This window comes from Heliangelus exortis, chromosome 1 (assembly GCF_036169615.1).
Source record: "Heliangelus exortis chromosome 1, bHelExo1.hap1, whole genome shotgun sequence".
NCBI lineage: Eukaryota > Metazoa > Chordata > Aves > Apodiformes > Trochilidae > Heliangelus > Heliangelus exortis.
In genome coordinates, this window is record NC_092422.1 from 60,155,479 (window position 1) to 60,174,323 (window position 18,845).

The following is an 18,845-nucleotide window of genomic DNA, read 5'->3' on the forward strand; positions in this document are numbered from 1 at the left end:
TCTTTCATTCCCATGTGACTGCAAACATAAAGCCAGGAAGAGACAGTGGATCAGACTGGGCTGATGAAACCTGCTACTTAATGCTGGTGACTGCTACAACTAGAGATTTAAAGGATGCATTTTTTTACTATTTTTGGTTTATGTAAGAGCTTCAAAATACACTGGGTAGTCACAGAAATGTGAAAATGCACTTCCCATTTCAAATGCCTGAAATGAAAACAAAATGGATGAAAAAGACAATTCAGTAAAAGATGTGATTTGGGGCATGTACTCTTTATTTATTTCAAATCTTATTTCTCATGCTGGGACTCTGGCTGCTCTTCTGAGTCACTTCAAGTTACTTAAATCTCTTGCAGTCACTGCATATGTGAAGTGAATCAGATGGGATTTGCAGAAGACCATGCCAGGAGCCTTCTGCCCCCCATGCAGAAGCAAGTGCAGGCATGTTTTCCAAGCAGGGCCACCCTGGGATGAGACAGTGGCAGAAAGTGGGGACAAAGGCAGCAATGAGCAGGGACAGCTCGGGTAGAAAAGGCTGGTGCAGTAAGAGAGAAGTTTTGATGTCCAAGGGTGGGAGGGAGAGGAGATCAATTGCCAGCCACAGCCTGTAACGGGAAACAATGAAGTCCAACATCCCACCAAGTCCCATTATGTTCCAGAGTTATTAGTGGCTAGCAGTAAAAGCCTGAAAGAAAGCACAAGAATTCCAGTAAATGGATTCAAGGAGCCAGAAAAGATGATATACAACAGTATTATATGAAATATATTATGCGAAATGGGAATTCAGAAAGAAGGTTGGGAAATACATCTTGAAGTTCTGCCGAAAGCAAAGCAGTTCCAAAAATGGGACTCATAACCCAGTGCCTTCCTGGAACTACAACAAAAAAACATCTTTTAAATCATCCAGATTTAAATTCCCTTAAACTATGCTGTACCTAAAACTTGAAATTAAATCTGGTTTCCACGAAGAGTGCCCGAAGTTCCTTTCAATTCTGGTTTCTCCATGTCCTAACTTTCAGCCTATAGATGCCAAAAGATGTTAAAAAAAAAAAAAATAAATCATCCCAAATCATCCCTCAGCTTTAATCACCAGTGCCAGGAACTGTGGAACAGCAATTAGATACTGCAAGTAAGAGGCAAAAGAAGGACAAATGAAGATAAAGTTTTCCTTGTGGTCAGATCAGCCACAGGCTTTCCAGCTGAATTCCTTTCAGCTATAGAGATCTTTTTTAATATATAGAAATGTTTATTTAAAAAAAAAAAAATAAGGAATTTGTAAAGGCCAACTATGCCAAATAGCACATTCCTACCTGGATGTTGGGATGTCACTGCAGGCACTGTTGTACACTACCTGTTGTCCTCCAAACAGGAACTGGAGGAAAAAAACCTGTTTTGGGGGTCCAGAGCAACATCCTCTACTCAGGGGGGAGGAGACTGCTTTATTGTCAGGCCAACATTAATGTCTGCTTAGGTTGCTCAAATGCACCTTCCCAAATACAGAATAATCAGTCCAATCAACCTATAACTGAGGGTATAAAAACACAGGGTTTCTACAACAGATACCACTAAGGATCAACAAAGACTGCATTGCCCTCCTAAGGAAGGAGATGGATGATAGTTCAAGAGCACCTCATTGCCCATGTTCTTAGGAGCAAGACATTTGGCAAAACAAAGGCTTCCTTTTTATGCTGCTTGTGCTTGCTTGCTTTTAAGCTGTCTTACTCCCAAACAACAACAAAAAATCTGTACACCATTCCACACTTGCTGTCTGAGATTGCAAGCTGCAATCTCCTTGAAGTCACAGTCCAGAGACACAGTTCGTATGTACAGACCATTTCACAGCTTCTCAGGTGGTATCACACATAATACTGGCAGGTGATCTCTCCTGGTATAAAACCTACTAACATGAAGTTATCACCAGTCTTCCCACAGCTGGCATAAACTCTGCTGTGTGCTCCACTCAAATAAACAGACTCAAAATTACAGACTGTGCCTGACCACACCTGTCCCACCAAGCAGCATCATACAAGGGGGTAAGCCCAGTGCTAAGCTACTCTTATCTTACACAGAATGAGTGTCCCTGAACATCACCAGGAATTTTTTCTTTCAGAAACTGGGATAGGAATGAAAGTTGCTTACAGCACAAATGAAATCTGCCAGCACTGTTAACTGGAACAAAACATATCTAAAAATGTTAACCTGTGCTCTTATGACAACAGATCAAATGTCACACAAAGGCCACACACAGCATGGCCTAGCAATTTAAAAGTCTGGATTCCCACCTGGGTGACCCATCAGAGGACATCACCATTATATCCCTCCCTCAGAAAAAAAGATACAGAGGACAGATGAATTATAATATATTTGACCCTATGTATTTTTTCCAATTACTGGGCAAACCCCAAGTTTTTGGACCTCTCAAGTAGACACCACTTTTTGCAGCCAGTCATCTTTCATTCTTTAGAAGAGCTTGGAGAGAGGCTGACCAAGATCCAGCCTCCGTCCAGAAAGCCCTGAGGAGTTCCTGGATTCCCACCCAACCCTCTGATCAGTGATGCAGGTGAAACACCAACCACCATATGGACTCTAAGCTGCTCAAGCCACTTCTCAGAAGATCCTTTCCTCCTCTTTTCCCACAGATAAGCCTTGCTGCTGCCACCACACTTGCCAGGCTGGACCACAAGAGCAGCCCTGGATGCAGGACTGCAGGACCTCAAGCTGAGAGCAGAGACCAGGAACAAAGCGGGGCATTTCACTGCCCTGCTCCTGCTGAAGATTGTACATCCACCAAACAGACTTGGGGAATGGAGACCTTTCTAAAAATGCCCTTGCAGCAGTGACATTTCCATCATTTTGTTGCCTTTTAGCAATTCTTGTTATCTAAGTGCTCCCCCTCTCCCACTCCCTCACGTTTGGGGATGCTACAGTGGGAATACTGAAATGTACTGTAAACAGATGTCGAAGCATCTGTTTAATACCACATTTAGTTGCCACTGTTGTTGCCAGAGCAGCAAATCTTCTGTTCTCACATTGTCTCACAAGTATTCTCTTCAGAAGTTGGATTTTCCACATGTATTTATAATGGAGATATTAACAGATAGCTCTGAGCAGCCTTCTCTGCTGGTCAGCATTCAGCAGATATCACCAGCATAAATTAATTAGGAACACAAACACAATGCAACACACATGTAGATTATGGTTTCAGCAACTTAATGGATAAATCACTACAGTTGTCCAGAATCAAATCTGGTTCACTAAGGAATGGGGGATGATGTCAAATTAACAGAACTCCAGTTTTTACCATTAAATCTCAGTGTGCTGCTCTTAATGGAATCGAAAAGCACTGAGATAATGCCAAGTAGGAACAAGAAACCTTCAACAAGCATACAAATAGACCAGGCACCCTGGAAACCACAGCTACTCAGACAATATAAGCATTATCTTCACCTTCCTTCCTTCTTTGCCCTCTTCAGCACTGAAGTGCCCTGCTACAGGGCTTTCAGAGCTCCGCTGCTTATAGGAATGCACCGTAAATGATTAAAATCCTCTTGGCCGAGCTGATGTATAAAATGCCATCTTCCCTTTTGAGGTTTTATTCACATTCATCATTCATTAAGCAGTGAAACAAGGTGCAGCACCTCTCTCCTGCCTTCCCTTTCTTGAAGGTGAGTCCTGACTTTGTCAAAACCTTCCTGCAAAATGTCACCAGTCCATGGAGATCACCTGGATCTTACCTCAGCCCTGAGAGCTAGCACCAGGTCCCCTCAGCTCGCAGGCAGGTCATCAGGATCCCTACAGCCTGGAAACGGGCTCCAAACCCACCCCACTCCAACCCACTTGCAGTAACTCCCCCGCCAACACAAACCTCTGCTCCCTTTCACAAATGCAACACACTCGCTGTAAAATTCACTCCCCAGAGCTCATCCCAGGATCCACGAAGGCTCCCTATGGATGGGCACTTCCTTCTTGCTTACCCCTCCATAACAGCTTTGTTTGCAGCGAAGCTGAAAGAACGAGGTGCTGGTCACCAGCCAAGTGACTACCGGGTTAAAAAAAAGCAAATTAAACCGTATCAGTTAGCCTGGATTACTACACAAAACTTTTTAACACTCCTCTGTATAGGACTGAACCCAAATTGTCATTTGGGTGCCGACCTCCTGAGGCAGCAGACCTGCTCTGACTCGCTTTTCATAGCCTGCAGGTCTGGACTTTCTTTTTCTTTCTCACATTTGCATGACCGTTTGCCAAACTATGCAAAGCCAATTATGGCAATGAAAGGGCGTTGCCAAGGTCTGTTGAAAATAAAACTACAGGGCAATACAGCACAACAGCCACTTTTTAATTAAATTTGGGTCTTCTGCATGGAAAAAAACCCCAACCCAAAGCTGAAACAGCCTTATTTTCTGGTTGTAAGTGTGACAAAAATGATACAAAATGTACTGGTGCCAGGTGTAAAATCTAACCTACACCTTCAACTGAAGGCATAAAAGTATGGGCACAGGGATGTGGCATGGAGCAGGCATGTTGTACCCACTTATCTAATGAGCAGCTGCTCTTCTTCAGACACAAGAAAGAATAGATTAGGAAAATAACCTTCTAAGCTGTTATAACTGTTATGAGACTGACCTTTCTGTACCATCTGGACAAAACTAACTCAACACCGCAGTAGGTTTCATGTCGACATCTAAAACACAGAAGCAAGCTTTCAAAACCTACAGAATATTTTCCAATATTAGCAGGTGTTTTGATTCATTTGGCCATTGATGCTCCACTTGTGGACCCTTGAGTCTAAACCAAGCCCCGCTAAACAGAACAATGGTATTTCAACTGACTCTGAGGAGAATTGGGAAAACTTGTTGTAACCCATCAGCACCAAATCAGTTAATTGCCCTAACTTCTGGCATTTACATGTTATCAGAAATGTTAAACAAGTGATCAAAAATATGGCTTGAGGTATTTCTGTGTTCCTAATGACATGCCAAACCAACCAAGTATTACCCTGAATTGGTGCAGAACTTTCTATTTACATGCATGCAATCTTCTGAAATTATCACAGAGCTCCAGTAATATATTTTTATTGAAGTTAATGATATACTCCCTGCAAATTTGAAAGGAATTTGATTCTCAGTAAGGGAAAATCACCTGTATTTCTGATGGTTAATCATTTCAACCTTTAATATAGAAGCTGGCAAAAAGATAAATCAAGACGATTTTTAAATATAATTCCTTTTTTGGTTTTTTTTTTTTTTGGGAGTTTATTTTCTCCATTAGAAATTCTGCTCCTGTCTAAGCTACAAAACTCTCCCCTGATTGAAAACCTATTAACACAACAACAACAGCAAGAGGAGTACCACAGCAAAATTTCAGGGCTTGATCACAGGGAGTTTTGTACCAGGACACCCTGATAGCCATTTCCAACAATCATGCCCCAAATCTTATAGGAATAAGGTAAGACAAAAGTGACATTTTTAGGGTTAAAGAGAAATAAAAATCATTGGGGGTGGTCAATGGTCTTAAAATCTCTTCCTCAGATATTTTCCTATTATTGTCAAGCAGCAAAAAAGGAAGCAACCCCCACAACTGACAATTATCTTTGCAAAAGCTGCTCTAGTAAAAAAAAAAAAAAACAGCACTAAATGGAGCTTGTGGTACATCTCATTTCTCTCTTGACATGGAAATACAGAAAAATCCTTTTTCAATCACACTCCTGCAATTTTGAGAGGTGAATAAATTTCTTCCCTGTAGAAGACACTTCTGTATTCTAAGAACACTCCCGTATTTCTGAGGAAAAAAAGAAAAAAAAAAAAAAAAAGTGGGGCAATTTAATTCATCCTCCCTGGGTTGCTGGCCTCACTTCCCAAACGATAGAGCCAAAGGGGTGATGCCAACAGTGATTCTGCACAAAGCTCAAGAGAATCAAGCAGTAGGACGTTGGCCAGCTAGCTAAAAATGACCTCAGTGTGGCTCTTCATAATTAATGAATAGGCAAACAATTCCTGACATCAGCTGCAGTTTCCTCTCTTCTTCCCCCCTCCATACACAAGTTATTAGTGCAATAATTCATAGTGTGTCCTGGTGCTATGGAGGAGAAGGAAGAGAAAGCCACTTCTGTGGGTCAGGTTGATGAGGCAGGGAAGATGTCCTCTGTAAAAGCACACAGCTGTTATCACAGAAAATGGATATTTACAGAAGGGTACACCAGAGCTATTAGAAAATTAAACATCCTAGCATGCCACAATAAGGTAATGCATGCTGATAAGCTAAATTAGAAAAAAAATAATTCTCCCAGTGTCAAGAAAAGACAGGAGAGGTGGCATCAGCACCTGGTGAGGTTGCCAGAAGGGTTCCCCCACCCACAGCACCGTGCAGGTTGCCAGCTGCTGCCTTGTGTTTAGACATCCCCAGATGGTGCCACAGTTTCTCCCTACTCCTTTCCTACTGATACGGAGCAAATTTTGCATTTCCATGCATGAAGCCCATGGGGATAGGCCTGGCTGGAGGGTCTGGAGATCCCAGCTCTCAGCTTCTCTTCAGGTATGGGCAGCAGCATCCTGCTGAGGGGCAGCTGCAACTGGGAGAAAAATACCAGCAATGACAACTTGTGAAGGCAACAGGCAGAACCACACGGCTTTCCACAGTGTTTCTGATACTGTACCATCATCTACTGAGGTTTTAGTTAGCAATTCTTCTTCATGCATTTCTTGCTTCAGAAGGAAGACTTCAGTAGAGGCATTCTGTGCTTGTCTATTTACCTGACCAGGCAATTGCTAGTAATATTTTGTAGACAACTTCCTATTGCCACACGTGCTTTTCTACAACGAACAGAGTAATGAATTAAGCTATGGCAGAATCACTTAGGAAAAAAAAAAAAAACAAAACCACAACAAATATCTACATTTTTTTCCTGCCAACCTGTTTGGCTGGTTTAAATGTTTCACATGCCACAACATAGGTATCTCTCAAGAAAGGTTATAAAGAGAATACAGTAGTACAGATGCAGTTTAACAGCCGTGTGAGCCATGGACAATGAGAGTGAACCCAAGTCCTCTACTGGGGATGAGTGATGTGCCAGCTCCAGGGACTTGAGTTCTTGGCTCCAGGGAAACAAAAATTTAAACTTGTAATTTGACCTGAGTTAACTCAGCAATTTAAGTGCTCTGTGTGATCAGGACCACATTGTCTCCAGACTAAATAAATTCCTCCAATTATTTTTAGATATATTCTACCAGTTATGAATTTCTGAAAAAACAAGTGTGTCCTTTCTGTAAATTTTTCATGTTCACCTTAAGATAAGAATATTTGAGATAAATATTATGAGCTCATTGTCTTCCCTTTTTGTTAATATAAGGAAAAATGTAAAGAAAACAAAGTTTCCAGTGAATGCAGTTCTGTTAACAACCTTTGAACTCGGGCACTAATGAAACTTCACAACACAATCTGAACATTACAAGTGGATGGCACAGACACTTTTGGGGGGCTTTTTAAACTTTATATCAACATGAACTTGTGATGAACTTAAACATTTCCGTAGAATGCAGAACAATGTATTTTTAGTATGATAAACTAAGAACTTTCCTTCTATTTCAGGTAGACCCTGCCTCTTTTTTCATCCCCAGGACCAGCTACAAGGGCACTATTATTTAAACCATGACCACAGAGTGGATCACTTAGTTTGATGGGAAACCTTTTCATCTGGAACTAAGGACCTGCACATTATGCACACACTTCCATGAAGTGATTAATGATGTGTTAGAAAATCGGGACTCAGCAGTTTTTCATTACATTCTTCCCACACTGTGGCAGAGAGAACTGGTAAATATCTGTAATGCAAACCAAACAAGAAGCACTATGCAACACAGGAGAGAAACATCCTCTGCTTAACATTAGTCATAGAATCATAGAATTGGCTGGGTTGGAAGGGACCTCAGAGATCATCAAGTCCAACCCTTGATCCACTACCACTGCAGTTACCAGACCATGGCACTGAGTGCCACATCCAGTCTCTTTTTAAATATCTCCAGGGATGGAGAATCCACCACTTCCCTGGACAGCCCATTCCAATACTTGATCACCCTCTCCGTAAATAAATACTTTCTAATATCCAACCTAAACCTCCCCTGGCACAACTTGAGACCGTGCCCTCTTGTCTTGCTGAGAGTTGCCTGGGAAAAGAGACCAACCCCCCCCTGGCTACCCCCTCCTTTCAGGGAGTTGTAGAGAGTGATGAGGTCTCCCCTGAGCCTCCTCTTCTCCAGGCTGAACACCCCCAGCTCCCTCAGCCTCTCCTCATAGGATCTGTGCTCGAGTCCCTTCACCAGCCTGGTTGCCCTCCTTTGGACCTGCTCCAGCACCTCAATCTCCATCCTGAACTGAGGGGCCCAGAACTGGACACAGGACTCGAGGTGTGGCCTCACCAGGGCTGAGTACAGGGGCAGAATCCCTTCCCTGGACCTGCTGGCCACGCTGTTCCTGATACAGGCCAGGATGCCCTTGGCCTTCTTGGCTACCTGGGCACACTGTTGGCTCATGTTCAGATTAGTATCATTGACATGCTTTATGACTACATGGGTGGGACACCAGAAAACAGCTTTCAGTGCTGTGGTTCCTCCTGTGGCAGGATGGACCCCTTCACCCCCTCACACAGAATTCCTCCCAACACCACGGTGCCACCACCCGACCCACCCAAGTGATGGCTGTGGTGGCTCTTCTGGGTATGCAGTGACAGACAACCCAACATCTCCCCCTTCATTTCCCTTCTGTGGACTCTTGTGCTTATTTTTGTCACGTGCATGGAAGTAACAGGCCTGCGTATTTTAAACTGTGCTTTTATGGACTTCACAGAAAATCCATTATGCCAATCAAACCACTACACAGCTACTCAGCCACGTTATCAAAATCCAACAGGTAATAAATACTAAACCATTTTTACCTTAACTGATGCAAAATTCTCATATTGTAAATCTGCCTGCCTTGGGAATATGTCCAAGCTGAAACTGAACTGAAAAGACATAGATACCATGCAACAGCATCAAACTCCTTGAATGTCTTTCTTAAATACCGGTTCACAAAGCCATCTGTAAATTAATAAATATCCCAAGGTGAACAGGAAGCTTTCTCATGAAACCTGAGCAATAACACAACACTATTGTTCCTGGATCCTCTGCCATTTTATCATGTTCTATTAATCTTCCCAGGGGTTATGTCAAGGATCTTCTTAACTGTACTGTTTACCCATCTCTGCAAGGTAATAATAAAAATATTGATTTTCACATTTGTGACTCAGATTCAATTTGACATAAGAAATCCAAATTATTGCCCCTTGCAGTGTATCAGCTGAGCAATTGCAAGCACAAAGACCTTCACCCACATCAAAATGAAGCAGTGCCATTAATACATGACACTTAAAATAGCATTTATTTTCTCTGTACTTTTCAAAACAAAGCCCTGTTCCAGCAGTGGATTTAATGAAGTCTGAGTCTGAAGAGCAGTGTCTGCTGGGTTTGCCTCGGATGTGAGCCAACACCAAGGAACATTCTGCCTTCCCCTGAGAACAGTGCTGGGATCTGTACTGACCCAGCCAGAACCCATCACATGAGACACCACCATCACTGCTGAAAACCCTAGGACCCTCTCCAGGTCCCACTGAGGAGGTCAGGAACACCGTTCCTATCCTACAGGAAAGAAAACAGAGCTTTTAGTCTCGAAGATTGGATACTCTGACCTTTGGGCTTACACTGTATGTAGCCACCAGCAGTATTTTATCCTCCCCCTCCCTTGCTTCACCTGATTGCAGAGCTATAGCACAACTCATCTCCCAGCCACACTCCAAAGTTAAACCCAGCCTAGGAACCAGATGGCTTCGTGCCACCACCTGAAGACATCCAGCTCCCAGCATGGCATTGAGAAAGGTTAAACGATGCAATTTGATGAGGGATGTCATTCTGGATGCCTGAGGGAGAAGGGGAGCCTTTTCACTTTGGAAAAAAAAGAGAAATTGTAACTGCTGGAGATTTCAACAGAGAGGAATTCATCCCAGGGCTACAAGCCCATCAGTTTCCCCCAGAGATTGTCCTGGCTCTATAGGTGTCTTTTTTTTTTTTTTTTTTTTTTTTTTAATGTGAACCTGAAAGAGTTCTTCAGTGTCTGAATGAGCAGGAAATCAGCCAAAAGAATGAGCCCAAACAGCCTTTAGATTATTGCAAACACTTAACAATAAGCTTCTGTTCTTTGATGTAATTATAGGAATCACACTTCTTTGACGCATGATGGCAAACGGGCATGCTGAAGGGGCAGAGGGAGGTAGATTTTTTCCGGGAGATAAGTACTTTTGTAAATAACACCTACCCTGAGGACCATATTTATAAAACTGTTTCAGCAAGCAAGACTTTTGAAAGTCCACTGTAATCCACCGATGCGAAAAGATCAAAGAAACTAACAGGAAGGCCAGAATGCAATCAAAATATTTGATCAGTGAGAGGTTTCTTATCCGAATCATAAAGTCCAGGGTGTTTCAGTGGGAGCTGGAAGAGGAGAAGCTGCTGTGAACACCCAGAGGCCTTTGAGGGGAGCTTCCCCTTATGCCCTGCTGACATCCCCCTCAACCCTCCCTGCCATTTTCAGTGCTGCTATGTGAAACAACCAAGGGTGGAAATTTAATTTGTTCTCCTAAACCCCACCACCTCCCCCACCAAAGTTAAATATTTGGCCTTTGGTTAAACAAAATGGATTTTTTATTTTTTTTTTTTGCCTTTTAAAATCAAGTCTCACGATCCCCGTGTGACCCTGGTGGGAAGACAGTGGGAGGAAGGAGACCCCACTGCAATCCCAGAGCACTGCCAGAGCCCATTGAGCATCAGCTCACTGAACACCAGAGATGGTTATAATGAGATTTTAATAACTTCCTTTTCCTTTTTTTCTTTAAAGAACAAGGAAAGAACTACTGAGAGTTTCCTCCTCACACCTTTGTTTTTAAAAAAACATACTTGGCAAACATTAAGGATCTACATATTTGGATGCAACTCATATTAAACCACCACTTTGGTGGTTTAATTTTTGAAAGAAATAGCAAATTCTCACTTTCTTTAAAGCCTTTACATTTACTTGTTAGTGTACTCCCTCAATTATTTGCACGTTTTCCTAGGCTTTTCTGACAGCAATATATATATATATCCTTGTAACCAGAGAAGTATGGGAAACTCTGGAAACATCCGACTGTGTACAAACACTTAAAGCTCAGATGCTCTAATAAAAAACAAGAACCTCTCTGACACAAACATTTCCAGATGGTTTAACATAATTTTATACATAGAAGGAGAGATTTATATAAGATGTGACTCAGGCATTGAAAGCCAAAAGAATGTTCTCATTTCCTGAGACTGGCTAACAAAAAAAAAAAAAAAAAATAAAAAAAGGAAAAAATGTGAATGAAGGAACAAAGATTTCGGAAGTCAGCTTTTAACAGCAGCAGCTTTAAAATGATTGCTTTTAATTCCCTTCTCATGTAGTCAGAATATTGCCTCCATCTTGCAATTGCATATACTTACATAAAGAAAAAACATATATCTTTGTGGGATGCTTCAAGAACCAGAAATGTGGCATTCAAGAGGTTTCTGCCCTTCTCCTTTCAGCCCTAGTGAAGCTCACCAGCAGCTCCCACCAAACCCCCTTTCCCCCAGCAGCTTGCCTTGTCTTTGGGTACAGCACTTGAGAAACCCAAGCAAGCAGCCACGTGTGCAGGGTCTGACCCTCACTTATGTCTCTGTACAGCGGGACTCTGCCCACAAGACTTCATGGGCACAACTCTTGCTCCATTTTTTTCCCCTCAAGTGGGTCTGAACAGCATCCAGTTCCTCTGAGACCTGAAAGCAAGGGGTGAAGCAAGGCCCTGGGCACCTTCAGATCATGAGGTCATCTCACAACAAGATTTAAACAGGTATCAAAGTGTTACTCTTCTCCGTGCCCTCTCCAACCATAACCTACATGTCACAGGGATGGCACACAGGATTTCCTTCCTCCACATGTCTGAAGACAAACTTCTGCAAGAGAGTTCTGTGATAACTACACATGAAACTCATGGCTGGGGTGGTTCCCCTTCAGGCAGGGCTGTAAGAGGAAACGAGCTGCAGAAAGAACACACTCAAACATGCTTTCAACAGCAGCAAGCAAAATTACCCAGGCAATCCTCCTGGAACGACTCACAGGCAAGCAATCCCTCTTTCAGTGCAACAGGGCATGGGCATGCCCTTCCTGACATCAGCAAACACTTCTCCCTCCTTCCTGAGGTCCAAACACCTCACTGCAGGATTTAACACCGCTCTCCAAGGCCACAGCTACACAATCCAGTCCCAAATCCATACTTGTGCCAAAATGGGTATTTCCACCTTTTCCACATCCTTTCCCCTCCCAACATCACCATCACTCACACCATCAAAGGGATTGATTCAGATTGTCACAAACGTGGATTTAAAGCTGTATGTCTATCAATTCCACATGCCATGGTTTTTCAGCTGGCTCAGTTTCCTGGCTCCAGTAGGAGAGATGTTGTGGGGCAGGAGCATGCAGGTCACCCTGGCTTTTTTTTGCAGCACAACCATAGCCTTTATTAAAATGTCTCTGTGACTGCTGCCTGCAGGAAGAGCAGCTGCCTTGGCACAGCCCAGAGATGGTGTGTTCTGCTTCGTGACACTGGCCAGAGCAGGGTATAGGAGATGATAACCACCGGGTGAAGTTCAGCCCACTTACCACCAGACCCTGGCAAAAAAAAAAAAATTACTTACTCGGGCACAAACATTGGTCTTCCTGCCACAAAACACAAGCCAGGCCTGCTACCAGCGCAGTTCAGAAGCACACAGTGTTTATCTACAAAGCTGCACACCAAAAATACACTCCTATCAGCAAGCGTTTCCTCACAACAGAGGATCTACCAAAACTGGAGGGTTCTGCAAGTGAAGGCAGCCTGTGCTGATTCAGCCCTGTATCTGTAGGGGCTGCCTTCCCCTGACAGAGCTGGCTGCCCCCCATGCCAACCTGTATTCTTCATCCTCAAACCAGAGGTGGAACACATCAGGAGACATGGAAGGAGGACTCGGGGACGCTGTGGCTCTGACATCCAGTCCCTTGTCCTCAGTCACCCAAGCCAAGCCCCAGCAAAGAGTCCTTACAAAGCATCAAAGACCCCTTTGCCCCTCCTAGGGCAAATTTGAAACTATTTCTCTGAGGTTTTCTCTCCCCACATCAATCCCACAGCTGTTACACATAAGCCTGGGGTCTGGACATGAGCCACCCTGCCATGTTTTTGCCTCCCAAATATTTGCTGGCATTACTGCATTGCTTTGCTGTGGTCTTTTCCAGTGTCCCAAACTACACTGAAACAATATATTAATGCAGAGAACTCTTGTAATTTTGAGCTCAGCAGCTTCCCCAAACTGCTCAGGCCACCCAGGAAACTTTAATGAAATCATTAAGTTGCCTTAGTTTCTCAGATTATCCACACCAACTCCCAATCCATGACGTCAGAAATAAACCCCAAAGTTTTAACTCTACTCTTGTCATCTGTTTAGCTTTTACTCAATCAAAAGGCCATCCATCAATATGTTCTCAGTTCTTCAAACTATTTAATGCAAGCAGTGATTGAAGCAACCCTAAATACACCAGGTGACTTAGTATTCACTTCCTTATCTAATTCTGTATAAGTGGCTGATGGGTTTTTTTAATGAGTTAAAAAGTAGTGAAAAAAAAAGGATTAAGAGATTCCAATTCAAGAACTTTTGATTTAAAATATAAGAAAAGGCAATTAGCATGAAAAATACAGAGCATAAAACTTCATCCTGGGTGCAGGCCTTGTTGTAACAGTATTTTTCACACACCCTAGGATACTCCAGACCCTGCCATTTTTGCACAGCAGCGTGGTTTCAGGATGCAAACAAGAGGTCCATTTTGCCCATAAACAGTTTTTCACAGGCCACACCATTAGCTTCTGTCTCATGGACCTGACCAATGGTCTCCAGGCACTGAGACAAATTCTTCAAACTGTTTCACATACAGGGCCACGAAGGTACACAAAACAAATCAAGGAAATTACAGTGTAGTGCCTTCCTTCTTTCCCCTTCTGTCTTCTCAAAAAACCCACATGTATGCATTTTCATAAAGATCTGGACACGTCAGGAAGTGAAATACTTGAAATAATTGCAAAGGAGTGTCCTAATTTGAAGAAAAATATTAACCCCAGGGCACAGACCTCTGCTATGTTTTCTCTAACTGTCAAATTGAATTAGGACCTTCCCATCCCTCTTCCACCTTTTCTGCCCCAACACCAGCCTTGATGCACAAGCTGTAAGGGTGATGTGCACTGTAACACATCACTAGAACGACAAGGGCAGCAGATCACATATGTGGCTGTTTGATTCATCCTATAGACAATTTATACAAGGGAAGGCTTTGGCTATCAAAACTTGGCTGTCAGTTTGATTTTCCCTGTCATCAGCAGCAGCCATCATGGAAAATCCTGATGTAAACAATCTCCACACAAACGATCAAGCTGCCTTTAGCACAGCTAATAGTTAAAGCCTCCCTATATTGAAAAGTAATAAGAGACTGCATTATGCTACAGAGTAAAAAAACCTTTAAACTGTGCTTTGGAATAGAAAAAGAGCACAGATGAATCAGGATGTCTAACCTAACACACTTAGCAGGAAGCCACAATTGCAGGAGCTGAAAAGCCTGCCTTAAGTGCTTCAGTAACAAACATTTTATTGCACTTGAAAAAGAATTTGTTAACAATGCAAACCATCCTTCGTGTATTGTGGCCATTAATGGTTCCCCTGCAGTAACTGTATGGAGCCAGATCTGAAAAAAAAAACCCTGTGGGTTACAACTGAGATTTAACTGCAGTACCACATTTACCTTCTTACTTACAGAATAAGTATATTTACTCTGTATCAGAGTATATAGACAGTACTATCAGACAGTAACACTAAGTTCCTAGTTTTGAGCTTCTCAGACTACAGTGGACTAAGAGCTGTGAACCCTATGCTAATTTTTCAAATGTAATTATGCTTTGAATAAAGAGGAGCTTGCTTTGTTCAATATTTTACTGTATGCTGGCCTGTATTTATTGGTACAACAAAAAACTTTGTCTGTGCTAGGAAACTACAAAGATAATAATGGTTCTGAACTGCAAGCTGATGTTTTGCTGCCCGCAAAACTGAGAGGACACTTACAAAGCAAGCAGACATGGAGACAGCAAGCTACCATGCCCAAGCAGCACACCCAGCAATCCTGAATGGCAAGACCACTACCCAGCATTGCCCCAGCTACAGGGCACACTGCACACCCCTCCCAACCCAAACCCCTGACTTCTGGGGCAGAGGCTGATGCTGAGAGCGAGACGGCTGCGCCCCCGGTAACAGGCGTTCAGGTTACAGCACCAGCCTTCGAGTTCCTTTCATTGCAAAACAAAAGCCACAGCAATGACTCAAGTTCAAAAAGTCTCCATGAAGTGGAGGGGAAAAAAAATTAAAAAGAAAGAATAGCATTTCCTGGGATAAAACCAAATTCCATGCGCGTACCTGCTGACCAGGAGCCTGCTGCCCTGCCGTGCACTGAATGTGAAGAGAGACCTCAAGTCATTCTTCCCTTTTTTATTTTCTTCCCCAAACTGACATTCTTTTAACTCCCTAAATCAGAGCAAAAAGTCAAGATCCGAAATCCCTTGACAGCAGCATATATTTTGTTAAAAAGTGGGTCTGGACGAAAAAATTGCATTTTTGTTGTCTTTTTTCCTCCCCCAAAGAATCAAAGCAAGACAAAGCACCAATTGTTAATCTCCTCCCCTCATATTTTACCAAATGAAAACATTTCTTACATGAACCTTGCTCTTTCAATTAATTTTTACATGAATGGACTGGAATCATGTACAGAAAACCCCCTTTGGCCAGAAGCCCCACAACTGTTTCTCACAAAGGAGCTGACCCACAGTCTCCCTTCCAGGCAAGAAGCACTCCCGGCCAGTATATCCCTCCAGCTGTGCTTCTGCAGGCATCAAACGCATAGCACCTTCACCTCCTTAACTCCAGTGTAGCCCATTGTCCTAGATACAACAATTCACCTCAAAAAATTCGGGAAAAAAGGCATGGAGGGGGACTGGAGAATTTAAGCAAGGGGCCGCACATCCAGTTCTTGCTGGGCGACAGCGTGGCTTGTCCCCACTGCCAGGGAAGGATACTCGAGCTGCTGGCCATACCCCAGGATGGGTGCTCTCCTGTCACCACTTCCCTGGATATGTTGGCAGAACAACCAGGTGTGCTTTGGGATGAAGAGGCTTCCTCCCAGACAGCACTGAGTGAGGTGGGGTCCCACTAGAATGTTCTTCCTGCTTCACCTCAGCAAGTTTCTGCAAGTGTGGGCTCTCACCTGACGTTGTCCCAAAATTTCTCGCTGTGCAAGGGGTGCAGCCTTGATCATATCCTGGGAAGCGTGTAGCAGCAGGGCAGCTGGCCCGCTCCCTGACAACTTCAGCAGAACAGATGCCAAATATGCAATTGCTCTATTTACTCGGAGAGGCAGCCTCCACGCCGGAGACAAAGCACCTGTGCAGGGCTGCACAACATGCAGATCCTCACAGCCACCAGAAACTGAGGCTCAAAGCACAAATCCTGACAGCTCGGCCACTTCTGGCAGTGCAGGAAGAAACCTGGCCTTGCAAGCACCCCATCACGGTCTCAAGTTGTGCCGGGGGAGGTTTAGGTTGGACATTAGAAAAATTTCTTTAGTGAGAGGGTGATCAGGCATTGGAATGGGCTGCCCAGGGAAGTGGTGGATTCTCCATCCCTGGAGATATTTAAAAAGAGACTGGATGTGGCACTCAGTGCCATGGTCTGGTAACTGCAGCGGGAGTGGATCAAGGGTTGGACTTGATGATCTCTGAGGTCCCTTCCAACCCAGACAATTCTATGATTCTATGATTCATCACCCGCTAGGAAAGCAAACGGCGGCTGGCACAACTAAATTTAAAATAGTTACCTTAACACACGCCGACATCTGAATGTCGCTACCACCCTTTCCTCAACACGTGGCTGCCCCGCAGCTACAGCTGCTCAAGGCTGGAGAGACCTCGATGCCTTCCCTCCCTTGCTCCAGGGATACCGGGGACGCCGAGCCCAGGAGCGGAGCTGGTTCTGCAGCCCCCCGGGCCGAACACCGGCACAGGGTGCCACTAGGATCGCCCCGAGGCGGCTTGGCTTCCCTGCTGCCACAGCTTTTCTCCAAAGGCGTGGTGCAGAGCCGGAGGAATTCTTGGTAGCAATCAGGCGCGGGAAAGATAAGGCGGTCTCTAGCCAGGCTAAAGAGTGAGCTCCAGCAGCCGTCCTGAACCTGCAGCCCAAGCCCAGCATAAAATCGCTCTTTCCCCTTCCCTCAAGCCCAGTTTTTAACATATTAGCGCAGCGCTTTTCAAGTGCTTAAATTCGGGGACGTCTCTTCCTAAGAAGCAGAGACGGCGGGCGCGGCTTTGAAATGCCAGGCAATTAGTAGCATAGTTTTTGCTTTCCTTAACCCGCCCCCATTAACCCGTCCCTAAGGTACGACCACTCATTAATTATGGGATCTGCATAAAACTACACGAATCTCACCACATCAATACCCGGGGCTGTTTAGTACCACACCTTTAACACAATCGCCTCCCCCGGGAAAGGACACCTTTTTAACGCCAGCGGCATCAAACCACGTTCAAAACGCATTATACCGGAGTTTTGCTTATTATTCCCAGTTTGCAGTTGACCAAGCCCCATAGGCCACCCCACCGCTCCCTGCATGAGCGCAGCCCCGCAGGGATGCGCCGGGAGAAGGGAAAACTCCGCCGTACCCCGGCTGCAGCCACGGCTCTGCCCGCCCGCGCTCCCGCCGAAGGGACGCGGAAAAGTTCCCGTACGAAGCGGAAACTTCCCGAGGCGATGGGGAGGCACGGCTGCAAGCCCCCGGCCTCCTCGCCGGGACCCCGGCACCAGTCCGCCCAAGGGACCCCCCCTCCTCCCGTCCTTCAGCGTGTTTCCCACCCTCCGGGACCGCAGGGCTGACGCCGGTGCCCGGCGGAGCAGTGGGGCAGCACCTCCCCCGGTGGTACCGCTGGACGGTCCGAGCCGGTGACAGCGGCCCGGCCGCGCCGCGCTCAGACAAAGCACCGCCCTCGGCAGCCGCCCGCCGCGGGAGGCGGGAGGTGGGACGGGATGGGACGGGACGGGGCGGGCGGCCCCCGCGCCTCTCCTACCTGTTACAGGTCATCCCCGCCGCCGCCGCCACCCCCAGCATCCCGCCAGAGTCCGCTGCCTCTCCGCACCGCCCAGCTGCCCGCCCGCCGCCGCTGCCGCCGGGAGGGGCCGGGCCGGGGCGGCCGTAATGGCGCTGGGCGGCCGCACCGCCACCACCCGCACCCGCCGCCGCCGCCAGGGGGCGCGCTCCCCACGCGCCGCCCGTGCCGCCGCCGGCCCCGGCGCCGCGAGCCGCAGGCGGGCACCGCCCCCCCCACGCGAGTCCCCCCCCTCCCCGCAGCCCTCCCGGGAGAGGCCCCCGGGGTTGGCCGGGACGGAGCTGGGGTTCCCCCCGCCACTCTGCTCCCCCGGCCGGTAAAGGTCGGGAAGTCCCCGCCGAACGCTTGAGTTGTTTGTTTGTTTGTTTTGGGGGGAGGTTTGTTGCGGGGGAAATTTTGTTTCATTTCTTAGCAGAATCACAGAATGGTTGAGGTTGGCAGGAGCCTCTGGAGGTCACATCTTGGGCAGCCTCTCTGCTCAAGCACAGCCACCGTGAGCCAGTTGCCCAGGACTATGTTGGAATGGCTTTCAAATGTCTTCAAG

At 45.5% G+C, this 18,845-nt stretch overlaps 1 protein-coding gene across 3 annotated transcripts in view; it reads right to left on the reverse strand.

Moving 5' to 3' along the window:
- Positions 1 to 18,407, reverse strand: part of LIMS1 (LIM zinc finger domain containing 1) — a 77,266-nt gene extending 58,859 nt beyond the window's left edge. The window contains exon 1 of one of the 3 annotated variants that reach the window (XM_071744564.1): positions 18,263 to 18,407. In XM_071744564.1, coding sequence (XP_071600665.1) covers positions 18,263 to 18,303 — 41 coding nt within the window. In that variant the 5' untranslated portion in view covers positions 18,304 to 18,407. Of the gene's footprint in view, positions 1 to 15,566; positions 15,590 to 17,019; positions 17,432 to 18,262 lie in introns of those variants that run through there. The other 2 variants (XM_071744573.1, XM_071744590.1) reach the window with 2 other exon arrangements.
- Between the last annotated feature and the right edge of the window lie 438 nt (positions 18,408 to 18,845).